This window comes from Crocuta crocuta, unplaced genomic scaffold (genome assembly GCF_008692635.1).
Source record: "Crocuta crocuta isolate KB4526 unplaced genomic scaffold, BGI_CrCroc_1.0 scaffold126, whole genome shotgun sequence".
NCBI classification, from domain to species: Eukaryota; Metazoa; Chordata; class Mammalia; order Carnivora; family Hyaenidae; genus Crocuta; species Crocuta crocuta.
The window spans coordinates 5,681,992-5,702,496 of NW_027531000.1; the positions used below are offsets into that span (position 1 = coordinate 5,681,992).

Below are 20,505 nucleotides of genomic sequence, written 5' to 3' on the forward strand. Positions count from 1 at the left end.
TGTGTGTGTGTGTGTGTGTGTGTGTGTGTGTGTGTGTGTGTGTGTGGTGGACAGGCCCGGGGTGGGGAGTTCAGAGAAAGAAGTTTCTGTAACAAAAATACAAAATTCTTATTCTGTTTCTGTGAAAATGGGTGAGTTATTGGCATTAAAAAAGGCCAAACCTAACCAAAACACAAATAGGGAGATGAGAACCGGTTCTGTAATGCCCCGCACTTTACATTTCTACCCAAGACTGAAATCCTCTTTCAGTGGGAAAAACAAAAAGAAAAGTCATCTAAACATCAAAGATAGAAATGTTACTTGGATAGCTGAGGAAGCAAGAGCATTTCTTTCTGGCATATTACTTGTTTGGCACAATCACAAGTAGATAGACTTTATAGACATCATGTGGCTGTTCACATTTAAAGTTTTTACTCGAAAGTAATTACTTTCGGGCTAAACAAATAAACCGATTAAATGAAGTCCGTAAACAGGCTAAGCCCGGCATACATGGACATGTGTGATGCATTCTCCGCCCAAAAAATGGAACCTAAGATAAAAGAAGAAAATGGAGTCAGAGCAGGAATCATTAAAAACAAAACAAAATGGAAAAAAAAAAAAACCCACACCCAAATACACACAACCAAAAGCCATTCTTCAGAGATCTCTGGATAACAACAGCTAGTGTTATATTGTGAACCATTCAACATGCTCAGCTCTTTATTATCCTTTGCCATCCTTACAACCACTCTGTGAAGATGACAAAATTCAATTATATCCATTTTACAAATGAGAGACGGAGGCACAGAGATTAGTAACTTGCTTAAGGTCACATACCCAGAACTTGAAGTGTGGCTGGCCACCCGGACCACAGAGACCAAGCTTTTAACCACGAAGCTATACTGCCTTTCACTTTTTCTCATTTTTCCTTTTTATAGCATTCTACTAATGAAGCTCATTAAGGAGGGCATAACATTAAGGACAGGGCCACACCCATATATTGAGTAAATACGAAGTCACTGACAATGATCAATACATAAATTCATGTGCTTGCACACAGATGGCAGAGGGGTCAAAATTCCAGGAGGTGTGGGCTGGAGAAGAACAAGAGAGAAATTAGGGAAGGAGGCAAGCCTGAGTCACAGAAATGAACAAACCAAACCCTGGCCTAGGCAGAGCCAGCACAGAAAGGTCGGATTCATTGCAAGAGTCATCGGCTGGTATTTCTCAGTCTTGGCCAAGCCACCAATGAAGCTGGGTTAAGGAGACACTGGCATGGTGGGTCCTTTGTCTGAGGGGCATGGGGGCACCTCAAAGTACATATACTCTCTAGAGGCAAAGAACAAAAATCCATTCTCCCTCCCCTGAGAATCGTGCCCTCTTGAGAATCTGCCTACTTTGCAAGTTATGGCAAGAAAGTTTAACCCCAGGCCTGGAGGCAGTTGACAGTCAATGAAACAGGATGGCAAATGACTCCCGTCCAGGGTAACGTGAGAGAGGCGAGCTACTAGAGACTCACGCCTTAGGGATGCTTCTACAGTTGACACACGACAGAAAAATGCATCCTTTCTGTGTCTCAATTCAGATGCTGTATTTGCTAATCATTCTAGTGTATTTCCTAATTCTATTCCACCAAAAGAGGCCGCCCCATACCAATTATCTGCCCTGAGGAGGAACTCTCAGATGCATCTTCCAGATGCCTTCTAAGTATTCTCTTTGTACATAAAAAAGAACGACTGTGCAGACAGTGACAGAACCATTCTAACCTTCTTTCAGGGCTGAGCTAATAGGACAGACCCAACTGCACGGTGGTCCACCCACGGTCGGGGCTGCTTCTACTGGGCACTGCCTTGGGGTTGGTACCAGGCTAATGTCCCTCTTACCTCCTTCTTCCTTTTTCTTCTCTTCCTCTTTCTTCTTTCCTGCCTTCCATTTCCAAAATGGTTCTGGAAGGGCCAGGGAAATGACTGTGATCAACAAATACAAAAGGAAGAGAGGGAAGCAATCGGAGGGCAGGGTGTGCATGGGGCGAACAGGCAGGGCCAACCCTCTGCCTTTTTTACAAGGGCCTCATTTCCAAGGCCGCGAGGACAGTGCCCACACGCAGGTGCCACGGCCGTCGGCTCCGTGCAGACTTGTGCGCAGAATGGTTCTGTCACTGTGCGCATCAGAGCGCACATGGATGGGTAGCTCAGTCACCGGCATGGAGACCATGTCAGAGGAGGTGGGTGCAGGTCGACTGGCGTGGACGATTACAGGTGGACCGCATGAGAGGGTGGCACCCAGGACCTTCACGATCTAGTCTAGCCCCGAGACTCAGAGCGCTTCACTTTGTCAGACCTAAAACTACTGGCATGGGCCAGAAGTTCTCAGCTGGGGGCGATTCTGTTGGGGGCACGTCTGGCCATATCCAGAGATGTGTTTGTCACAATGTGGGGGAAGGAGTGTCAGTCACATCTAGTGGGGCAGGTCAGAGAATGCTACTAAACAGCCTACAACGCACAGCACAGCTTCCAATAACGAAGAGCCACCTGGCCCAACAGCGCTGCCGCGGAGACAAATGAACATGGGCAGCAAGAATGAAGGGAAAGGAACCAAAATAAGTGAACTGTAACTGTAATGCACAGCCGGCTGTGCTGCATGGACAGCGCCGCGTGGGGTCCTTTCATTCTCTCCTTCGGCAGAGGGTCAGGGTCATCCGCGTATCAGTCCTCATTCTGGGTGCTACAGATACGGCGCTGGACAAAAGAGGAAAGGCCTCTGCCCTGCTTGGAGCTTCAATCTGAATGAGGGAAGACTGGTAACCAGTAAGAGAGTTTAAGCTGTGAGTAAGTGTCCTCACGGTCCTCACGGCCTTGCAGTGTGTCCACCGAGGGACCAGGATCCCTCTCTGGCCTCTCATGGGGGTTCTTAGTGCCCTGAAGAGAGCAGCAAAGAAAACTAACCGTGGTGGCCACGGCCACAGCCAGGCTGCATACGGCACTGGGCATGAACGTCACACCAAACCCGGGTGCCAGATTTCTGCCTCATTTTGACACAAGCTAAGTGGCGTCTTCTATTTTTAATGTTTACTTATTTTTGAAAGAGAGAGCGAGAAAGAGTGGGAGAGGGGCAGAGAGGGGGACAGAGGATCTGAAGCGGTCTCTGTGCCGACAGCAGCGAACCTGACATGGGGCTCGAACTCACGAACCATGAAATCACCACCTGAGCTGAAGTTGGACGCTCAATCAACCGACTCAGCCCCCCAGGTGCCCCATAAGTGGCTTCCTCTAGAGGTGAAGTAACGTGGCTGCCCGCGGTCACCCAGGTAAAGTGGACATATCATAAACCCAGTCCCACTTTCTTCCAGTGCGTGTTCTTTTCTCAAACACCACGCCCCCCCCCCCAACTTTGAAACTCTGTGAAGAAAGATCTCCTGCGAGCATGTGGCCCTTAGCCTGGCCCACAGGAGGCAGCTGAGAAAACAGGTGTGTAATGCCTATCTCGCCACACACTAGGTGCCGCCTGAAGGCAGGGGGGTGGCCTTCCAGGTCCTGGGGCCTCTGCTCACTCTGAGCACCGCTGCCTGGCACCGAGCAGGGCCCCGAGCAGGGCCCCGAGTGGCTCGTGCCACCAAACTCAGAGGTGGCTCTACTGTGAAGCCAGACGAGCTGAGGGCCTCCCTTGTGCAGCTCCCTCCGGGGCTCTGTAGGGCCCTGGCAGTGGGCTCACAAGGCCATAGGTCTTTGTGACGCTTTCAAAAATATTGTGGGGGCACCTGGGTGGCTCAGTCGGTTGAGAATCCAACTTCAGCTTTGGTCATGATCTCGCAGCTTGTGAGTTCGAGCCCCGCGTCAGGCTCGCTGCTGTCAGCACAGGGCCTGCGTTGGACTCGCTGTCTCCCTCTCTGTGCCCCTGCTCTGCTTGTGTGCACTGTCTCTCTCGCTCTCTCTCTGTCTCTCAAAAACTAACAAAACATCAAAAGTATTGTGAATGATCCTTTTTCTTACTGACGGCACCAAGGCGGCATTAGCCCTGACAATCTTAACCTAACGATTAGACTATCCCACAGGGCCATTTATACCTGGACGCCCTTTTTTTGTTCTCACCAAGCCCACCTCCCCTCTTTCCATATCTGGCTTTCTTTCTCCCTCTTCCAAGGCTTTTTTTTTTTTTTTTTTTTTTAACCTGCCCCCACCCATAGCGGGTTTTCCTCCACCCCTTCCATCCATAAGCTTCTAATGACAAAGAACCCCATTTAGGATATTATACCCTTATTAGATACTGGGCAGTTTCTCAACAGGCCCATTCATTTCCAGATCGACATATGCCATGTGACAAACATAATAGGTGTCCGATAGCCACAGACACATGAGAAAGTATATAGAAGACGCATATTCGGAGGCACACATATAGCCAAGGAGCTAACCGTTCCGTCCAAATTTGACGGTTTAGTTTAGAATGAACTCAATACAATGTTTCTAATAGCCTAAAATTCCAAACAGAAAATTCTAGAAATAGCCAAGGTAGGACTTTTAGCACTTTCCAGAAGGCATGATTCTTATCTGTGGCAGTTTTTAAAGAGAAAATAACAGCACCGATACAAAACAAATGTATTATTTGTGATTTCTCTCACAACAGAGTCAGTTTTGCTAAAGCAAGAAATATGAAGACGGATATACGGGGGCGCCTGGGTGGCTCAGTCAGTTAAGTGTCTATTTCAGCTCAAGTCATGATCTCACGGTGTGTGAATGGATCCCCATTTGGGTTCTGTGCTGACAGTGTGGAGTCTGCTTGGAATTCTCAGTCTCTCTCTCTCCCTCCCCTCTCTCTTCTCCCACCCCTCCTCCACTCGTTCTCTGTCTCTCTCAAAATAAATAAATTAACTTAAAAAAAAAAAAGGATACATGAAGAAAGCTCTGGTCATGTCACATAAAAAGCGCTGGTCCAATGTGGGAGGAATTTTGGGGTGGGCAAAACGGGGAAGGGGTCAATGAACAGGGGCAGATGGTACCTAGACTTCTGGTGGTGATCACTTTATACTTCAGACAGATGTCAAATTACAATGTTGCATGCCTGAAACTTACATAATTTATATACAAATTTCACCTCAATAAAAAAAAATCTTATGTGTGTTTTCAATAAAGCCAGTTTTGTTACATTAGCTTTTGTCAACAAAAGTACACAGTTCGCAAAATTTCAAATAGCCCTAACAGTGCATAAAATAGAAACCCAAAGTCTCAGAGTTTCTGTCCATTCCTACACTCTCCAGTTTTAATAATGAGGAAGATCATCAGTGTATTTTCATTGGGTCAAATCTCAAAGTGTTTCTTCAATTTTCGTTAGGATTAAGTGTATATTCATACAACCCTAAATAAAGCAATTATTTGTCTTCTTGCGAGTAGAAAGTCCACATGGGATCTGGCCTCCTGCCGCACTGTGCCCTTGGAAAAGAGCAAAGGAAAACAGGGCTGGTGGGGGAAGGGGGTGGTCTCACGGATTGTGTGGAACTTCACTCGGGTTGGGAAAGCTGTTGGCATGCACGCCCAGGCCTCTGGGTTGAGAGGGATGTAAACTATTGGCAAGAAGTAATGGTGGGTATAGCTTCTGTGAGTCTAGAGGACCCACGTGGCTCTCCTCTGTGGCAGCCACAAGTACCCTGTGTGGAAGAGAGGACACACAAAGTGTTTGCATGGGGAGCTGCTGAGTGCCCAATGCAATGGTGCTGCCACGTCCCCTCACTGTGTCCTGTGAGGCTAAGTACAGGTAGTGGTAGCTCAGTGGTGCTCAACCTGGGCAGTTTCCATCCCCCAAACTGTCACAGGGGACATCTGTCATAGTCTGGAGACATGGTTACTTGTCACCGAGAGAGGAGGCTACTCACATCTAGTGGGAGGAGCCCAGGGATGCTGCTGAGGGCCCGGGACAGCCTGACAGTGGAGAGCCGTGGGACCCATACTATCAGCAGTACACTTAGTAAATCTATTAGTATACAGACATAGATATATCTATGTCCTCTGAGTCTCCACGACAATGAACTTGTATTCACAGCGATGATGCTACCCTGAAGAAAATGTAGATAGTGGCTCTTGATACCTGTGATAGGAAACATGAGGAAATTAACCTCCTAAGCTTTCTTCCACCCGTCTTCCACTAAATGCTAGACTTACGGAAGTCATATTTTAGTTAATATAGGTTTGTAAAGTAATACCCTATCCTGAAATTATGTACATGATGTCTTATCATGTTTCTAAAGCAGAAACAGCTAATAATTTTAAAAATCTTCCTTTAAGAAAAAAACACAAACAAATCCCAGGTGTTAATTTGAAAAAAAATTTTTTTTTCAGAAAAAGAGAATATACTCGTCAAGTACTAAAGTGTTCCTATAAAGAAGGAAAAAAAAAACCAACCCAGAAAACAAAAAACAAAACTGCTACTAAAAAGTGTTAGCATATAAACATTTTTTGGAGGAAACATAATTGTTTAAAATGAAAAAATAATAAAGGACAAGTTATAAAAATAAAAGAATCACAGAGTTATAAACTTCCAAAGCCAAACAGTAATCAGAACAGGATAGAAATGGCTTGCTTAATTTTTGTAAACTCTGAAAAGTGTCTGTATCTATTAAGATATTAAAATAATGTTTTTTTTGAGACAGTACAATATCCCTTGCAGATAAATGATTCAGCAATTTATCCTTAATTGTTAGAAAACTGTTAAAGATGAATACATGTTAAAACTTTCGTTTGACCAAATAAGTGTTTGGAAAACATAAATTGCTCTTATGGAGAATGATCTTTTATTCTACTTTTGAACTATCAAACTTATGTTTGATACATTAAAAATCATACAACTATGTGATTATAGCCCAGCAGTCACTATAAACTCCACAGTTTGGTTGATGTATCTGAAATAAAATAGTAAACTGAACCCAGTGACTATCAATCCCTACTTGTAGTTTGCAATTTCATTCATCAAATATTATTCACTTTATCAAAAGAAACACACAGTTGTGGCTAATGACAAAGTCAAGCCAGAATGGAAAGTTTAAAATTTAAACAGGAGTAGTCTTCACTTATTCATAGTCCTGTTTTAAAAACACCAATCCCTGTGATCATAACCAGTTAATCCCTTCTTTAAAAACAAAACAAAGAAAAATAAACAAAAGAAAAAAAGGAAGAAAAAAGTACTGAACATGTCATATTAAAATAGTATTTTCTATGCAGAGTCTACATTTTTACCATTTACTGACGAGCTATTAAACTGTAGTTTGGTGTTGAATTATGTATATTACGTTCACCAGGATACACTTACAAAAATTTTTTTTTCTCAAGTCATTTTGAATCCAATATAGTGGAGGGATAATCTGGAAGTAACTAGATTTTTACCAGGATAAATTAATTCCACCCAAAACAATTAACAGCTCCTGGACCTACTCTAAAAATAGGTCATTGAGGGGCGCCGGGGTGGCTCAGTCGGTTAAGCCTCTGACTTTGGCTCAGGTCATGATCTCACAGTTCATGGAATTGAGCTCCATGTCGGGCTCTGTGCTAACAGCTCAGAGCCTGGAGCCTGCCTCGGATTCTGTGTCTCCCTCTCTCTCTGACCCTCCCCTGCTCACGCTCGCTCTCTTTCTCTCTCAGAAATAAATAAAACATTAAACATTTGAAATAAAAAATAAAAATAGGTCATTGAAATGACCCAGGAAAATGTATATTTTCAAGACAGAAAAGTATCTGGATGGAAAGTTGTAACACTGGGTTCTAGAAAAACTTTTCAAGTGAGTATCTGAATAGGGGAAAAGGTAAGATCTGACATAAAGCCTTTATTTTTTTTAATCCTTCAGTTCTTTTATCATTTAATTCTAATATGAAAACCATAACTGATTAAAGGCTTCATTATTAAAACAACGGTAAAAACCAAAGTGCAGAGATATACCTGGGTTTGTGCGAGAAGGATTTTGTTTACTCTCAGAAAGGCCCTTGCACAAGACCTGAACTGGAAATCATTTTGAAATGCGGGGAAACACAATTTGGTTCTCTTTTTAAAATAACCTCAGATTTGGGAACCTCATCACAACTACATAGACTGTGACCAATTCCCACACGGGACACCACTCTCCCTCGCCCCACACCGACCAGCCTGGGTTACTTGGGGTACAAAGCGTTCCGATGAAACGTCTCTCTCTCAGAGGCAGAAGAGTAGGGTGATTCACACCACAAACACACTGGCTGGGGCGTCAGGCAGAAATGGAGCCCGGGGTCTCCTGGGCGACCTGTCACCTTGTGACCTTAGCAGTTACTGTGTCCCCTCCGAAGCCGCACGGGTTGTAGGCAGAACAGGACAAAACAAATGTGCTGCACAGGCACCTCGTATTAGATAAAAACATTCAGTGCAGAGCGTGTGGTACGTCACAGCCTTCAACAGGTGGCGACGGCAACTGCTATCATTACAAAGAGCAGTTGAGTCACATGAGTCACTCTCTCCTTGTTTTAGCAGACGGGCCGCAGGGCTCGAGTGTGCAGGGAGTGTAAGGTTATACTAACACCGTGTGAGAACAGCATTCTTAAAAGTAAACTTCTCAATGGCAGTGACTCAAACGTGGACTCGCCCTTGATAAGAGTGATGAAAAGCCAGACATCAATGCCACGGGTGGCTGGGCTGGGGTCACCTCTTTGCAGGGAGCTTGGCATGGAGACAGACAACTAACGGTTTACAACCCTTCCGGTCCTCGAGTAGCCAGGAATGAAAGGTGCGGGTCATGCTTCAGAATGACGGTAAAACCACAGGGAGGGATGGGCTAAGCGGAACAGGAAGTATTTCTCAAGGAAACCGCAGGAAAGCCAGACTCGGCCCTCAGAGAGACCCAAACAAGTGGAGTCCCTACAGCTCCCAGAACTAAACACAAGCCAATTGACTGCACTACGTTTACTCTGAGAAAGTCAAAACAGTAACTGTTACTTGCAACGGTAGCATACGAGGAAGACATGGGGCCTTACTACAGCTTTCAACCCTAAACCACAGGTAGAAGGTGGGGTCTGGTTTGCTTCAAAAACACCCTACTTAAAAAAATTTCTTTTAATGTTTATTTTTGAGAGAGACAGAGAGAGACAGAGCACAAGCAGGGGAGGGTCAGAGAGAGAGGGAGACACAGAATCCGAAGCAGGCTCCAGGCTCGGAGCCAGCTGTCAGCACAGAGCCCGACGCAGGGCTCGAACTCACAAACTATGAGGTCATGACCTGAGCCGGCATCAGACGCTCAACTGACTGAGCCTCCCAGGCGCCTGATCCCCCCATCTATTTTCAGACAGGAGTATACAGCATATAGAGAACGCTGCAGAGAGGCTGAGCCGCCTGGCCTCGGACATGCCCTCTGGTGCTGTGCACTTCCCTCTGCTGCTGGGTGAAAGCAGGCGGTGGCCCTACAGGAGCACGCCACTGCCACCTGGCCTCCCTGGGGGAGCTTACTGAGAGCCCACCAGTTTCAAGCTTCTGATTTGAAAGGGCCGAGACTCTCCAGGCTCCACAGACTCCTCCGCTCCCTCCTGTCTCCTTTCCGCCCCCTTTCCGCTCCCCTTTCCACTCCCTTCCCGAAGCAACTTAACTCAAGGACCCTTCTAGACCTCAGAGTCTACAACACACCCTCTACAGCGATGTCCAACCCTGCCACCATATGGTCACGCCCCTTACTGCCAAAACTGCTCGGTAGTGTTGTTCAGGTCATTAGGATATTTATACTGTTAGATAAGAGCATGAACTGGAAAGTTAAACACCATTAACGTCAAAGCTTATGAACTGAATACTGCATAGATCGAGTGAAAATATACGACTTTTAAATTAAGCTACAAAGGTAACTGTATCATTGATGCTTTTCTGTAAGAGACAAAACACAAAGTTATCTACTTCTGCCTTATCAGTACGTCTGCTATTAAACGCCCTCTCAAGAACGTCTATACTCTGATTTCAGCAAAGAAACATGCACTGCATTTTATACATACATATGTGTAAATATACATGTATATATATTTTATCCTAAATAATTTTTAGGCAAATGCACATTTTTGAGATTATTTTTATGAAATGTTTCTAATGTCATGATATGAAAATGATTCACAGGGTAAGGATGGTGGAGGATACAGTTCTTTATAAAGGGAAGGGAGAGGGGAGAGGAGGTGCTTTTCCATCGTCATCTTCTCTCACTTGTAATTTCAAGCACATTACCCTGGGTTTCATGCCACTCAGGCCTTGCTGGGAGTTGAGTGGCCACAACATTAGAAAACCACCAAGAATCCAGATACACGTATATATACTAACTTTACGAGTCAGCGGATGGCAGCTGTCTCCAACTTTGCCCATAGGTGTGCAAATCCTTATGCTCTTAACCCAGATACTAACAGCACAACACATGCCGCCACCACACTGGGGGTCCTTGTCGCAGGCCTGAAAGGTAACAGACAGACAGATCAATACAGAGAGCAGGGAAGACTCAGGCTAAGGAAATCCAAAATTAGCAGTACAAAGGGATCTTTAAATACCCAACCACGAGGATTTTACTACTCACACATGAAAAAGAACTGTAATCTTCATTTAGAAGAAAATCTGATCAGGAGAGATTTTCCTAGTTTAAAAACAATGGCCTAAATAATGGTTTACACATTATGAGAATCTTAAATCAACACACATAGAAAATGTCATGTGTGTTAAACACACACACACACATAGAAAATCACCTCTCTTTTTCTAGGGTTTTGTGGCTGAATCGGCTTTGAACTTGAAAAACGAGGCTACATTAGTCTTATACCATACATGGCCATTAGGAACTACAGAAACTGAATCACAAGACTTTATGACTATTAACTGCAGAATATATTGGGGCCAATTTTAAAAAGGGATTAAAATGGTCTCTAAATCTGGCATGAAAGGCTCCAGACCCATAAAGGCACTGATGTAAATTTTAAAAGTGCTCATTCTCCCTTTCAGAGATTTGCATTTTGGTTCATGAGACTTGATGTTTCTGACACCACTGACTTGATTTTCACCATTTCCTCTTTAAAGAAAGAAATTCCTTGGGTTGGGAATGGACAAACCAAGACTTCTGTCTTATGTTACTCTTTTCTGGGGGGTTAGTAACCTACAAAAAGGAAATTATTGCTCTAGGGGATACATATGTATACATTATAAAATCAGTGGAACTATTCAGATCTATCTGATTTAGGGGCGCCTGGGTGGCTCAGTCGGTTAAGCGTCCGGCTTCGGCTCAGGTCATGATCTCACAGTTCGTGGGTTCGAGCCCCGTGTCGGGCTCTGTGCTGACAGCTAGCTCAGAGCCTGGAGCCTGTTTCGGATTCTGTATCTCCCTCTCTCTCTGACCCTCCCCTGCTCACGCTGTCTCTATCTCTCTGTCAAAAATAAGTAAAACATTAAAAATAAATTTTTAAAAAATCTATCTGATTTAGAAATGAGAACGACAGACACAATTACCAACAATGATTACTCAGGGGATCTGTTCCCAATATAAAAACTGTAAATACAAGTAATTAAAGAATCAACTATGGAGAAATTTTCATGCTCTATCTAAATAGAAATAAAATAATGCAGTCTAAATTTATTTGCATGAAAATAGATCTAGAGAACAATGTTTCCAACAAAAAATAGGATGCTTTGAATGGTGTACAATAATCTGTTTTGCTAGCGACAAGGTAAAAACATGTAAGAAAATACAAGTCTACAATTTATAGACAGAAATTTAAATTTTCTTACATTTACTGGAAACAACTAAAATACTCCTCCAAAGTTCTCCTCCTTCAGTGTTTTGGGGCCAGTCACAAGATCTCCAAAGATAAATATATGTGCACACCCCTGTTTACTATTTTTCTTTAAAAACTACAAACCATCTTGCTGCAGGGTTGGTTTATTTCCCCTCATTAGAATTTTTTTCTCATTCTATTTAAAACAACTATCTGAACAAACGCTACATTTTTCACCTTGGGGTGTTAGGACATTCATATGAAAACATCCCAATGTTTCTATTTTCCAATTTTTATGCATATGCCAGAAATCATGTATATGTGGCCATTACCTTCTGTAAATGAGAGGTTCAGTACGTGATCTTTTTCAATACAGTCTTAACAAAACTATGTGGAATATAAACCAATTTCACATGAACTACATAGATTACCCCAAAAAAAGTAAATTTTTAAGGTGGAGATTTCAGGCAGTATTTTATATCAACAGATACACAAGACCCGTAATTCTGAAGTCCCACTAACCATTTTTTATAAGACAATCAAAGGCCAGCCAAAATCTTTTATAAATTCAATCAATCACTTGGATGTTTAACATCGTGAAGACACTAAGTTACTAAGTTTTTCATTTGGCTCCAGATGGTTCCTGTCATGAAGACGTAACTACATTTCTTTATTGCCACGTTGCTTAGAGAAATTTTTTTAAAAAATTCACTGAGGTAAAAACAACATAAACAGTACATCTAAGTCCATGCTAAACCTCTCTAATAGACAAACCTCCAATGTGATAAAATTTCATTTTTTGTAACCAAAAATTTCAGTTCTTGGACGTATTTACAAAGAATTGCATAGGGTTATATATTTTTTAATTAGACAGCTGTTGCTTAATGCCTTTCATCCTCAACCCATTGTAGATCTATTCAAATAGTATCGTCCTGTGAAAGGAACAAAAAGATACTTATATTGCGGAGGAATTCTGGGCTCAGAGGATTAGGAGAAATTTAAAGTGAGCCAGCAGGGGAAGAGGGGGAAAAAACCCAATCATGTTCCAACCCATATATTAGAAAGACCTGTAAAAACTTTTTTTTCCCCAACTACACTGACTGACTAAGCTATTTAAATACATTTTTAAAAAACCTCTATTGTAATAAATACCACAATGCTTACAATACCTACTGGATATAACCAAATACTGTTACTGTACAAGGTCTTTCAAGATGCTATAAACCTATTAACTAACTTGGGAGACTGGAGCTTTATTTTCTCAATACAATGACATTTCCCTCAAATTCAAATATTTCATTATGTATCATCAGTTCAAACACAAAAGGTTTATTGAAATCCCATAATGTGCACTTAGATAATTGAAGTAATTTCATGGAGGTGTTCATTTCAGACTTAAAAAAAAAAAAAAAGAGTAAAGCAGGTGAACAACCAGGAATTGGTAGCAATTTTGCATTGTTGATGTTAAAGTAGACTAGATTTTAAAATTTTGTACTGTAAACTCGTCATCCTTCAGATCCACACAGAGAAAATTACTGGTGGTAGTACGAGAGAAGTGAATCAGTTCCTACTGCCAAAAATGATGAGGACAACTTCTCTAAGTTGAAACTAACACCTCATTGTAACCTACTCCGTAATTATGCCGGAGCATTGGGGGTGCCTTATCAGGAACTGGAACTGGAAAACTTTTACAAGGAAAACCTCCAGACGCTGGGGGAGGGGGGGGGGGGGGCCGCGGACAANGGACCAAGTTATTTCTAAGGGTTTCTGCGAGGGAGCACGAAGTGCACACTCCTTGACCACAGGACTAAGTCTCAGGATTGGGGGATATTCGTCTGGCCCCTTGGCGTTGCAGAAAGGGCCTCCCAAATGTTAAGGGTTGAGGCTGGAACGTCGCGAAGAAGTGCTAGAGAAGACTCTGAAAGCAAACTTCTTCCAGCTTAACAGAAAAACCGACCAAACTCGAGGAGAAAGCGTGTAGGGGGATCAGACGGAAAACAAGCGGGAGCAGGCGGTGATAAAGGAGGTGGGTGACACTTCGGTCACTTTCTCTTCCAAGGCGCGCCCCCCAAGTCCCGGGCCGTCTGCCGCTTTTGGAGCAGCGCACCTCTGCCAGCGCCCCGAAGGGCGACTGGGGCGGGTGTCCCTGCCCGGGGCAACCCTCCCCGTGCCTCTCCCCACCCGAGCCCCCTCGGGGCGCAGCGCGGGCGCGCCTCCCGGGCGGACAGGTGCGTCCGGGGCCGCTTACCCCAGTGATGACGGCGGCGTCCCCCGCGGGGGGCGTGAGCAGCAGCGGCGGCAGCAGCAGCAGGAGCAGCAGCGGGGCGCAGNGGTTTCCGAGGCTCCACGTGCTCGGCGCCTAAAACTTGCAGCTCATTTGCTGTGCAGATGTTTAGGGAGCGCCTACTACGTGCCAGGCGCGTAGACCCCCGGGGGAGCGGGGAGGGGAGGGACGGGAGCCTGAGCTCCGGATCATTTGTTCGGCAGGTCTTCACACGGCGCCTGCTGCATGCCAGGTACTGCCACTGGGGTCTGGCCTCATGGTCCAATAACCGAACAGAAAAGACACACATCAAACAAATAAACCGGGAAATGCGGAAGACTGGGGGGGTGGCGGGAGGGAGGGGGGAGAACAAAGGGCGAGCGAACTCACCCCTAATCCCACATCCCTGACGACATTGTGGGGTTTGTCCTTCCAGCTGTGGGAGTCCAATTTCTTTCTTTCATTTCTCATGCTTTCCCTTTATGCGCACATCTGTTCCCGACCCTCTCCTCTCTGATTTTCCTCGCATGCATTTCCTCCTTTCTTCAACATCGCGCCAGCTTCAGGCTGAGCAGTTCAGGACGATGCCAAAGGGAAATGAGAACGCCTGGCTTTTGGGTGCCAGCCTGAGGCCCCTTGAACTGTATAGGTAGGCAGCTCTCTCTGCTCGTACTTTCCAGCCCAGGAAAATCGCCCGTCGGCCTTGGACGATGCCACACAGCATTAGCCTGTTTTGCTTCAGTGAAAACGATTTCAAGAAGACCTAGCTGTGACCACCGCCAACCCTGTTTACATCGAGATTTTGGGAAGCCCAACTTTGTTTCTGAACATTAGAACTTCTGGCGATCCCTGGTCCCTTAAGGACCAGAAACTGTTGAAAAGCAGATGCGTCTTTCAGCCTCTTTAATAAATGCAGCGAGGAGAGTCGGGACAAAGTTACTCTCAGACTGTGGGGTTCTCCATGCCAAAGCGTTCAGACTAAATGTGGAAAAAAAAAAAAAAAGAAGAAGAAGAAGAAGGCAATTATCTGAATGTTAAACAGCTGAATATTTGGAAAACCAAATCTTTGAGTTTGAAAAGCTGTCTTTTCTACCCGTGGTTACATTTTGAGAAATGGCCTGAAACAGAAAACAAAAACAAACACACAAAAAAGAATTAAACTTTTTTAACTTTGAAAAAAACTGTCAAAATTGGACTCATAGTAAAGTAAGTGGAAACAGTAGCAAGTGGCAGATTGGTGGAAAGTTTCCTTTTCCAGTCTCCATGCCAACCCCAGCACCGGAGTGCTGCCAGGTAAATGTAAAAAGCAGTCAACATGGATTTGAACATTCACACAATTTTTTAAAAAATGGTCTATTTCATTTTTGCTACTGCTGAATGCCAGCTTGGGTATTCCCTGCTTCTCCAAGCATAGAAAACAGGAGATGTCTACACAGGAAAATCAGATTTCAAAAGTGGATGGCTTCATCCATGGCTGTTTGGAAAACAATCTTCATAAGGCCATTTTGAAACAAGGTTGGAAACACTTAAAAAATAGGGTTGGTTTGTTTTCACGTCGTTTCTTTTGATCATGTTGTTTCTTTTCATTGCTTTTTATGCTTTGGAGGAGACATGTAGGCCCCTGATATGACAGATCTCTGCATCCATAGCCAGCTTAGAGAAGTGATGTCTGAAATATAGTTCTATCTTATGAAAGGGAAGATGAGAGGTTGAGATTGGATTAGTTCATAAAAACCAGTTAGGTGGAAAGGCCAACTTAAGAATGCCAAGAGAAAAACTGAAGAGTGGCTTAACTCTTCTATTTATTACTGCAACCTGTTGATACTGCCACACCTAAGTTCAGCCCGAGGATAATTGCATAAGGAGAAACAAACTTTGTGTAGCTCAGAGTACTACATATACCAGCAGGCTATCAAGGTTGAGCGGAATTGAAGAGGCAGTACCGGAAAGGCCATAGGATTCCAAGTTTGTGAATCAGACCGACCTGGAATGGAATCCTGAATGACCATTGGACAAGCTGCTTAAGACTTTCTAAGCTTGTGGGGCGCCTGGGTGGGTCAGTCAGTTAGGTGTCAGACTCTTGATTTTGGCTAAGGTCATGATCTCACAGTTCATGAGCTTGAGCCCCGTGTCTGGCTCTGCGCTGACAGTGCGGAGCCTGCTTGGGAATCTCTCTCTCCCTCTATGTCTTCCTCTCCCTCACTTGTGCATGTGCACGTTCTCTCTCTCTCTCTCTCTCTCTCAAATAAATACACATTAAAACAAAAGATTTTATAAGCTGGTTTCCTCACCACTAAAACAGATAGAAAACACCAGCCCAGTGGGATGCAGCCTTCATGGGGTTGAAAGAGGACAATACCATAAAGTGCTTACTACAGTACCTAAACAAACTAGGAACTCTGTTAGCATTACTGCTTATTAAGTCATATTATTTGGTGTCCTCTGATAATTTCAGCCAACAATGATAGTTTTTTCTGGGCCCTTTGTGTCTAATTTCCCACACATTCCTCTTGGCACATAGCACAATAAGTGTATTAGATTAGATAATATACTCCTTATAGCTAGGCTCTTTGTGTCTAAAACCCCACATCTTCCTCTTGGCAAATAGCACTATGATAAGCATATGGCAGACACTCAGTAACTAATGATCAACAGGAATATATTCTATGGAAGAACAGATGGGTCACAAGAAAATGGTATACAGCAATGACACGTTTAATTTGCATGAGTCAGGGAAATGGAGTCATCAAACAGCTATAGGGATAAATACTTGCCCCGGTGCAGGTGATCAAGATCACACTCAGGAGACACAGGACTGAACTGAGGTGAACTGGGAGACACAAACCTGTCTCACTGCAATAACCCTGGGACCCAGGCTGATGAAGGCTCGATCTCCACGTGTGCTTCATGGGTTGGGTTCACGTGTCTCCCCCAACAAAGCTATGTTCAAGTTCTAAATTTCTGTACCTGTCAGTGTGACCTTGTTTGTAAGTAGGGGCTTGACCTTGTTTGTAAGTAGGGGCTTTGCAGATGTGATCAATTTAAGATGAGGTCACCTTGGACCAGGGTGGGCCCCAAATCTAATAATTGGTATTTTGTAAGAGAAACGAGAGGGAGACCTTGACACAGAGACATGAAGGAAACGCACGGGGAGACGGTCATGTGACGACTAGGGCAGAGATTGGAGTCATGGATCTGCAAGGCACGGAATGCCATGGATGGCCAGCAACCACCAGAACACAGAAGCCAAGTAAGATTCTTCCCTAGAGCCTTCAGAAGAAGGATGGCTTTGTTCATACCCCGATTATCCACTCTTAGCCTCCCCAACTGTGACAGAAGACATCTCTGTCATTTGAAGCCACTCAGTTGTGATAAATTCTTATGGGAGCCACAGGAAAACTAACCCAGGTGGATGGAACTGAAGGGTTGCACACCAATTTTCAAATGCATCTGCCTCGAGTTGATGGCTTTCCCTTTTGTACACATTTTAATAGCCAGAGCAAATCACAGGACTTTGTCTTCACAGGGATGGACAATGGAAATCTGAGGAGAACCAGACATCTGGTGAGCAAGGCCGTATTTTACAGGAAAGGGATCAATCATGGCTTGGATTTCTTAATGAGCATATTGAACTTTGAATGATTATAAATGATAATGTTGTATTATTTCTTTTGTGTTTTATTTCAAGTTCAGTATTCCTTATGTTAGAATTATACCGAGACTCTGAAAAGAATAAATGTATAAATTGATATTTTCTTTTGGGTGGGTAAGGAACCATAATTCATTTAATCAACAGACATTTACTAAATGCTTACTATATGTCAGATATTGTGTAAGGAATTAGAGGTACAATGGTGACCAAGAAAGATGTGAATCCAGCTCCCTGGGAGCTTACAGTCTAGTGGGAAGGACATGAATCAAATAACCATACAATTATATAATTACAGGAAACCAATGTAGTACACGAGAGCACAGCATATGGAAAGACTTGAAGGTCTTCTTTTTTTTTTTTTTTAAATGTTTTTATTTATTTCTAGGAGAGAGAGAGACAGCATGAGCAGGGGAGGGTCAGAGAGAGAGGGAGATACAGACTCTGAAATAGGCTCCAGGCTCCGAGCTGGCCGTCAGCACAGAGCCCGGCGCAGGCCTCCAACCCACGAACCGCAAGATCATGACCTAAGCGAAAGTCGGACGCTTAACCGACTAAGCCACCCAGGCGCCCCTTGAAGGTCTTCTTAAAGTAATGAAGCATAAGCTGAAATCTGAAGCTTGAGCAGGACTTAAGTGAGATGAAGAATGGGGGCAGAGGAGCAGAGGGGGCTGAACATTCCAGACCGGGGAATCAGCCTGCACTGGAGACTGGAAAGAGCATTCATGTTCAAGGAGCCAAAGAGATAGCTGTGTGGCTGGAAGAATGAACCTAAAGAGACATCAGGGACAAAGATGGGGCCAGAGAGGTGGTAGGGATCCAATATAGGGTCATAAGCCTTGAGGAACTCCATCTTTATATGGCCAAGCAAGAGGGAAAACATCAGGGTGAACCAGGCATGACAAGGACAGCTTTTGAAAAGAAGACCCCCACTGCAGCGTGATGTCACATGTCCAGAGCCATACTCCCTGTGACCTCAACCCAAGCCTCTTTTGTCAAAGGCAACTCCGTCCTTCTGAGGATGAGCATCGCATCATCCTTGACCCTCGCTTTCTCTCACACCTCATGTCCAATCTTTCTGAAAATCTTGCTGACCTTGCCTTCAGAACATATCTTGAATCTGACTGCTTTGTCAGGTTTATGGCCACCCATCTTGTTTGGAGCTGCTGTCATTTCCAGCCCGGGTTACTGCCGTCAGCTCCTGCCTGGCACCCTGGGTCCACCCCTGCCCTCTACATCCTATCATCACGCCAGCTGCCTCAGCTCTTCTTTTATTTTTAATTTTTAAAGTTTATTTATTTGAGAGAAAGAGAGTGTGTACGTGAACAAGCGGGGGATGGGCAGAGAAAAGGGGAGGGAGAGAGAAAATCCCATGAAGGTTCTGTGCTGTCAGCGAAGAGCCCAGTGTGAGGCTTGATCCCATATGCTGTGAGATCATGACCTGAGCCGAAATCAGGAGTAAGACACTTAACCCACTGAGGCTCCCAGGTGCCCCTAAATTCTTCTTTTAAAATGTTAATCCAGACCCTTTGCTCAAAACCATACAGTGGTTTCTCATTTCCTTCACAGAGACCTGAGGTCTTTGGCTTCATCTACTCTGACTACGGCTTGTCTTCCCGCTGGCTCTGCTCCAGCCACACGAGGCTCCTGGGGTCCTTGAACACACAGGCACCCTCCGACGATGGGAACGTTGTCCTGAAGCTTCCTTCATCAGGACTGCTCTTCCACCAAAAAGACAAGAATGCGAATGGCTCCCTTTTGCTCAAATCTTGCCTCCTCAAGGACGCTTCTCCTGCCCCCTCTAATTTGCAACTGCCCCAGCACGCCAGATGTCCCTCACTCTGCCTATTTTGTTTTCTCCTACAGCACTCAACATCTTCTAGCATACCCTGTCATGTACTCTTATGTTTATGGCTCTGTCCCACCCACCCTACACATAGACCAGAATCCAAGCTCTATGAAATCAAGAATATTTTTTAAATGCCTTTTGTTTACCAGTTTATCTCCAGTGCCTGGAAGAGTAGCAGGCACATAGCAGGTACTCAACAAATATCTGCTGAACAAATTACTGGGGCTGTGGAGACGAGGTTGCAGGTGGGGTTGTGTGGGTGAGGACGGATCTGATGACAGGTGACGAGAGTGGTCCAGGGGGCTTCTGTTAATATCACTGGAAGTAAAGAGGGACAGAAGTGAATTGATTCACTTTAGAAGTGACACAGGTAGAGTGTACTGTTGGTTAAGATAAAGAGTGAAGAAAATATCAAGACTTATCCCTAGGATTCACCTTGTCTCAACAGCCATGATAGAGGCTGGAGATAGAGGCAACTGACCTGGATGTGGGAGTGGGAGTCAGACAGGCCTGGGGTGCAGAGAAGAGGCTGGGCTGGGGATAAAATTCTGGCCAGTTTCCTTTACAAACTTTTTCTTTGTCTATATCATGTAAGATAGTCACAATGGTAAAAAAACAAACAGAAAACAGCAACAAAAAAACCCCCCTTAGATCAGGGGTCGGTAAACTGTGCCCTAGTGCCTGTTTTTGTAAATAAAGTTTTATTAGAACACAGCCACACTTGTTTATGTACCGTCTATCATTGTTTTTACACTACAACAGCAGAGTAGAGTATTTTTGTTTTAATGCTTATTTATCTTTGAGAGACAGGGAGCACGCAAGCGTGTGGGGACAGAGAGAGAGAGAGAGAGAGAGAGACAGAAGATCTGAAGCAGGCTCTGCACTCTCAGCATAGAGCCTGATGCTGGGCTTGAACTCAGGAACTATGAGATCATGAACTGAGCGGGAACCAAGAGTTGGATGCTTAACCGACTGAGCCACCCAAGTGCCCCACAGTGGGGTATTTTTCAGAGAGAGATTGTGTCACTTTGCAAAGCCA

General features: G+C 44.4%; 1 protein-coding gene across 1 annotated transcript; it reads right to left on the reverse strand.

Annotated features, from left to right (window-relative positions):
• Positions 1 to 394: 394 nt before the first annotated feature.
• PROK2 (prokineticin 2) lies at positions 395 to 14,439 on the reverse strand. Its single transcript, XM_077770646.1, has 4 exons — positions 14,359 to 14,439; positions 13,954 to 14,064; positions 10,273 to 10,398; positions 395 to 529 (listed from the first exon to the last, which is right to left on the reverse strand). Exons 1-4 carry the CDS (start codon positions 14,437 to 14,439, stop codon positions 425 to 427), a joined length of 423 nt encoding a protein of 140 aa, XP_077626772.1. The 3' UTR covers positions 395 to 424.
• Positions 14,440 to 20,505: the final 6,066 nt, after the last annotated feature.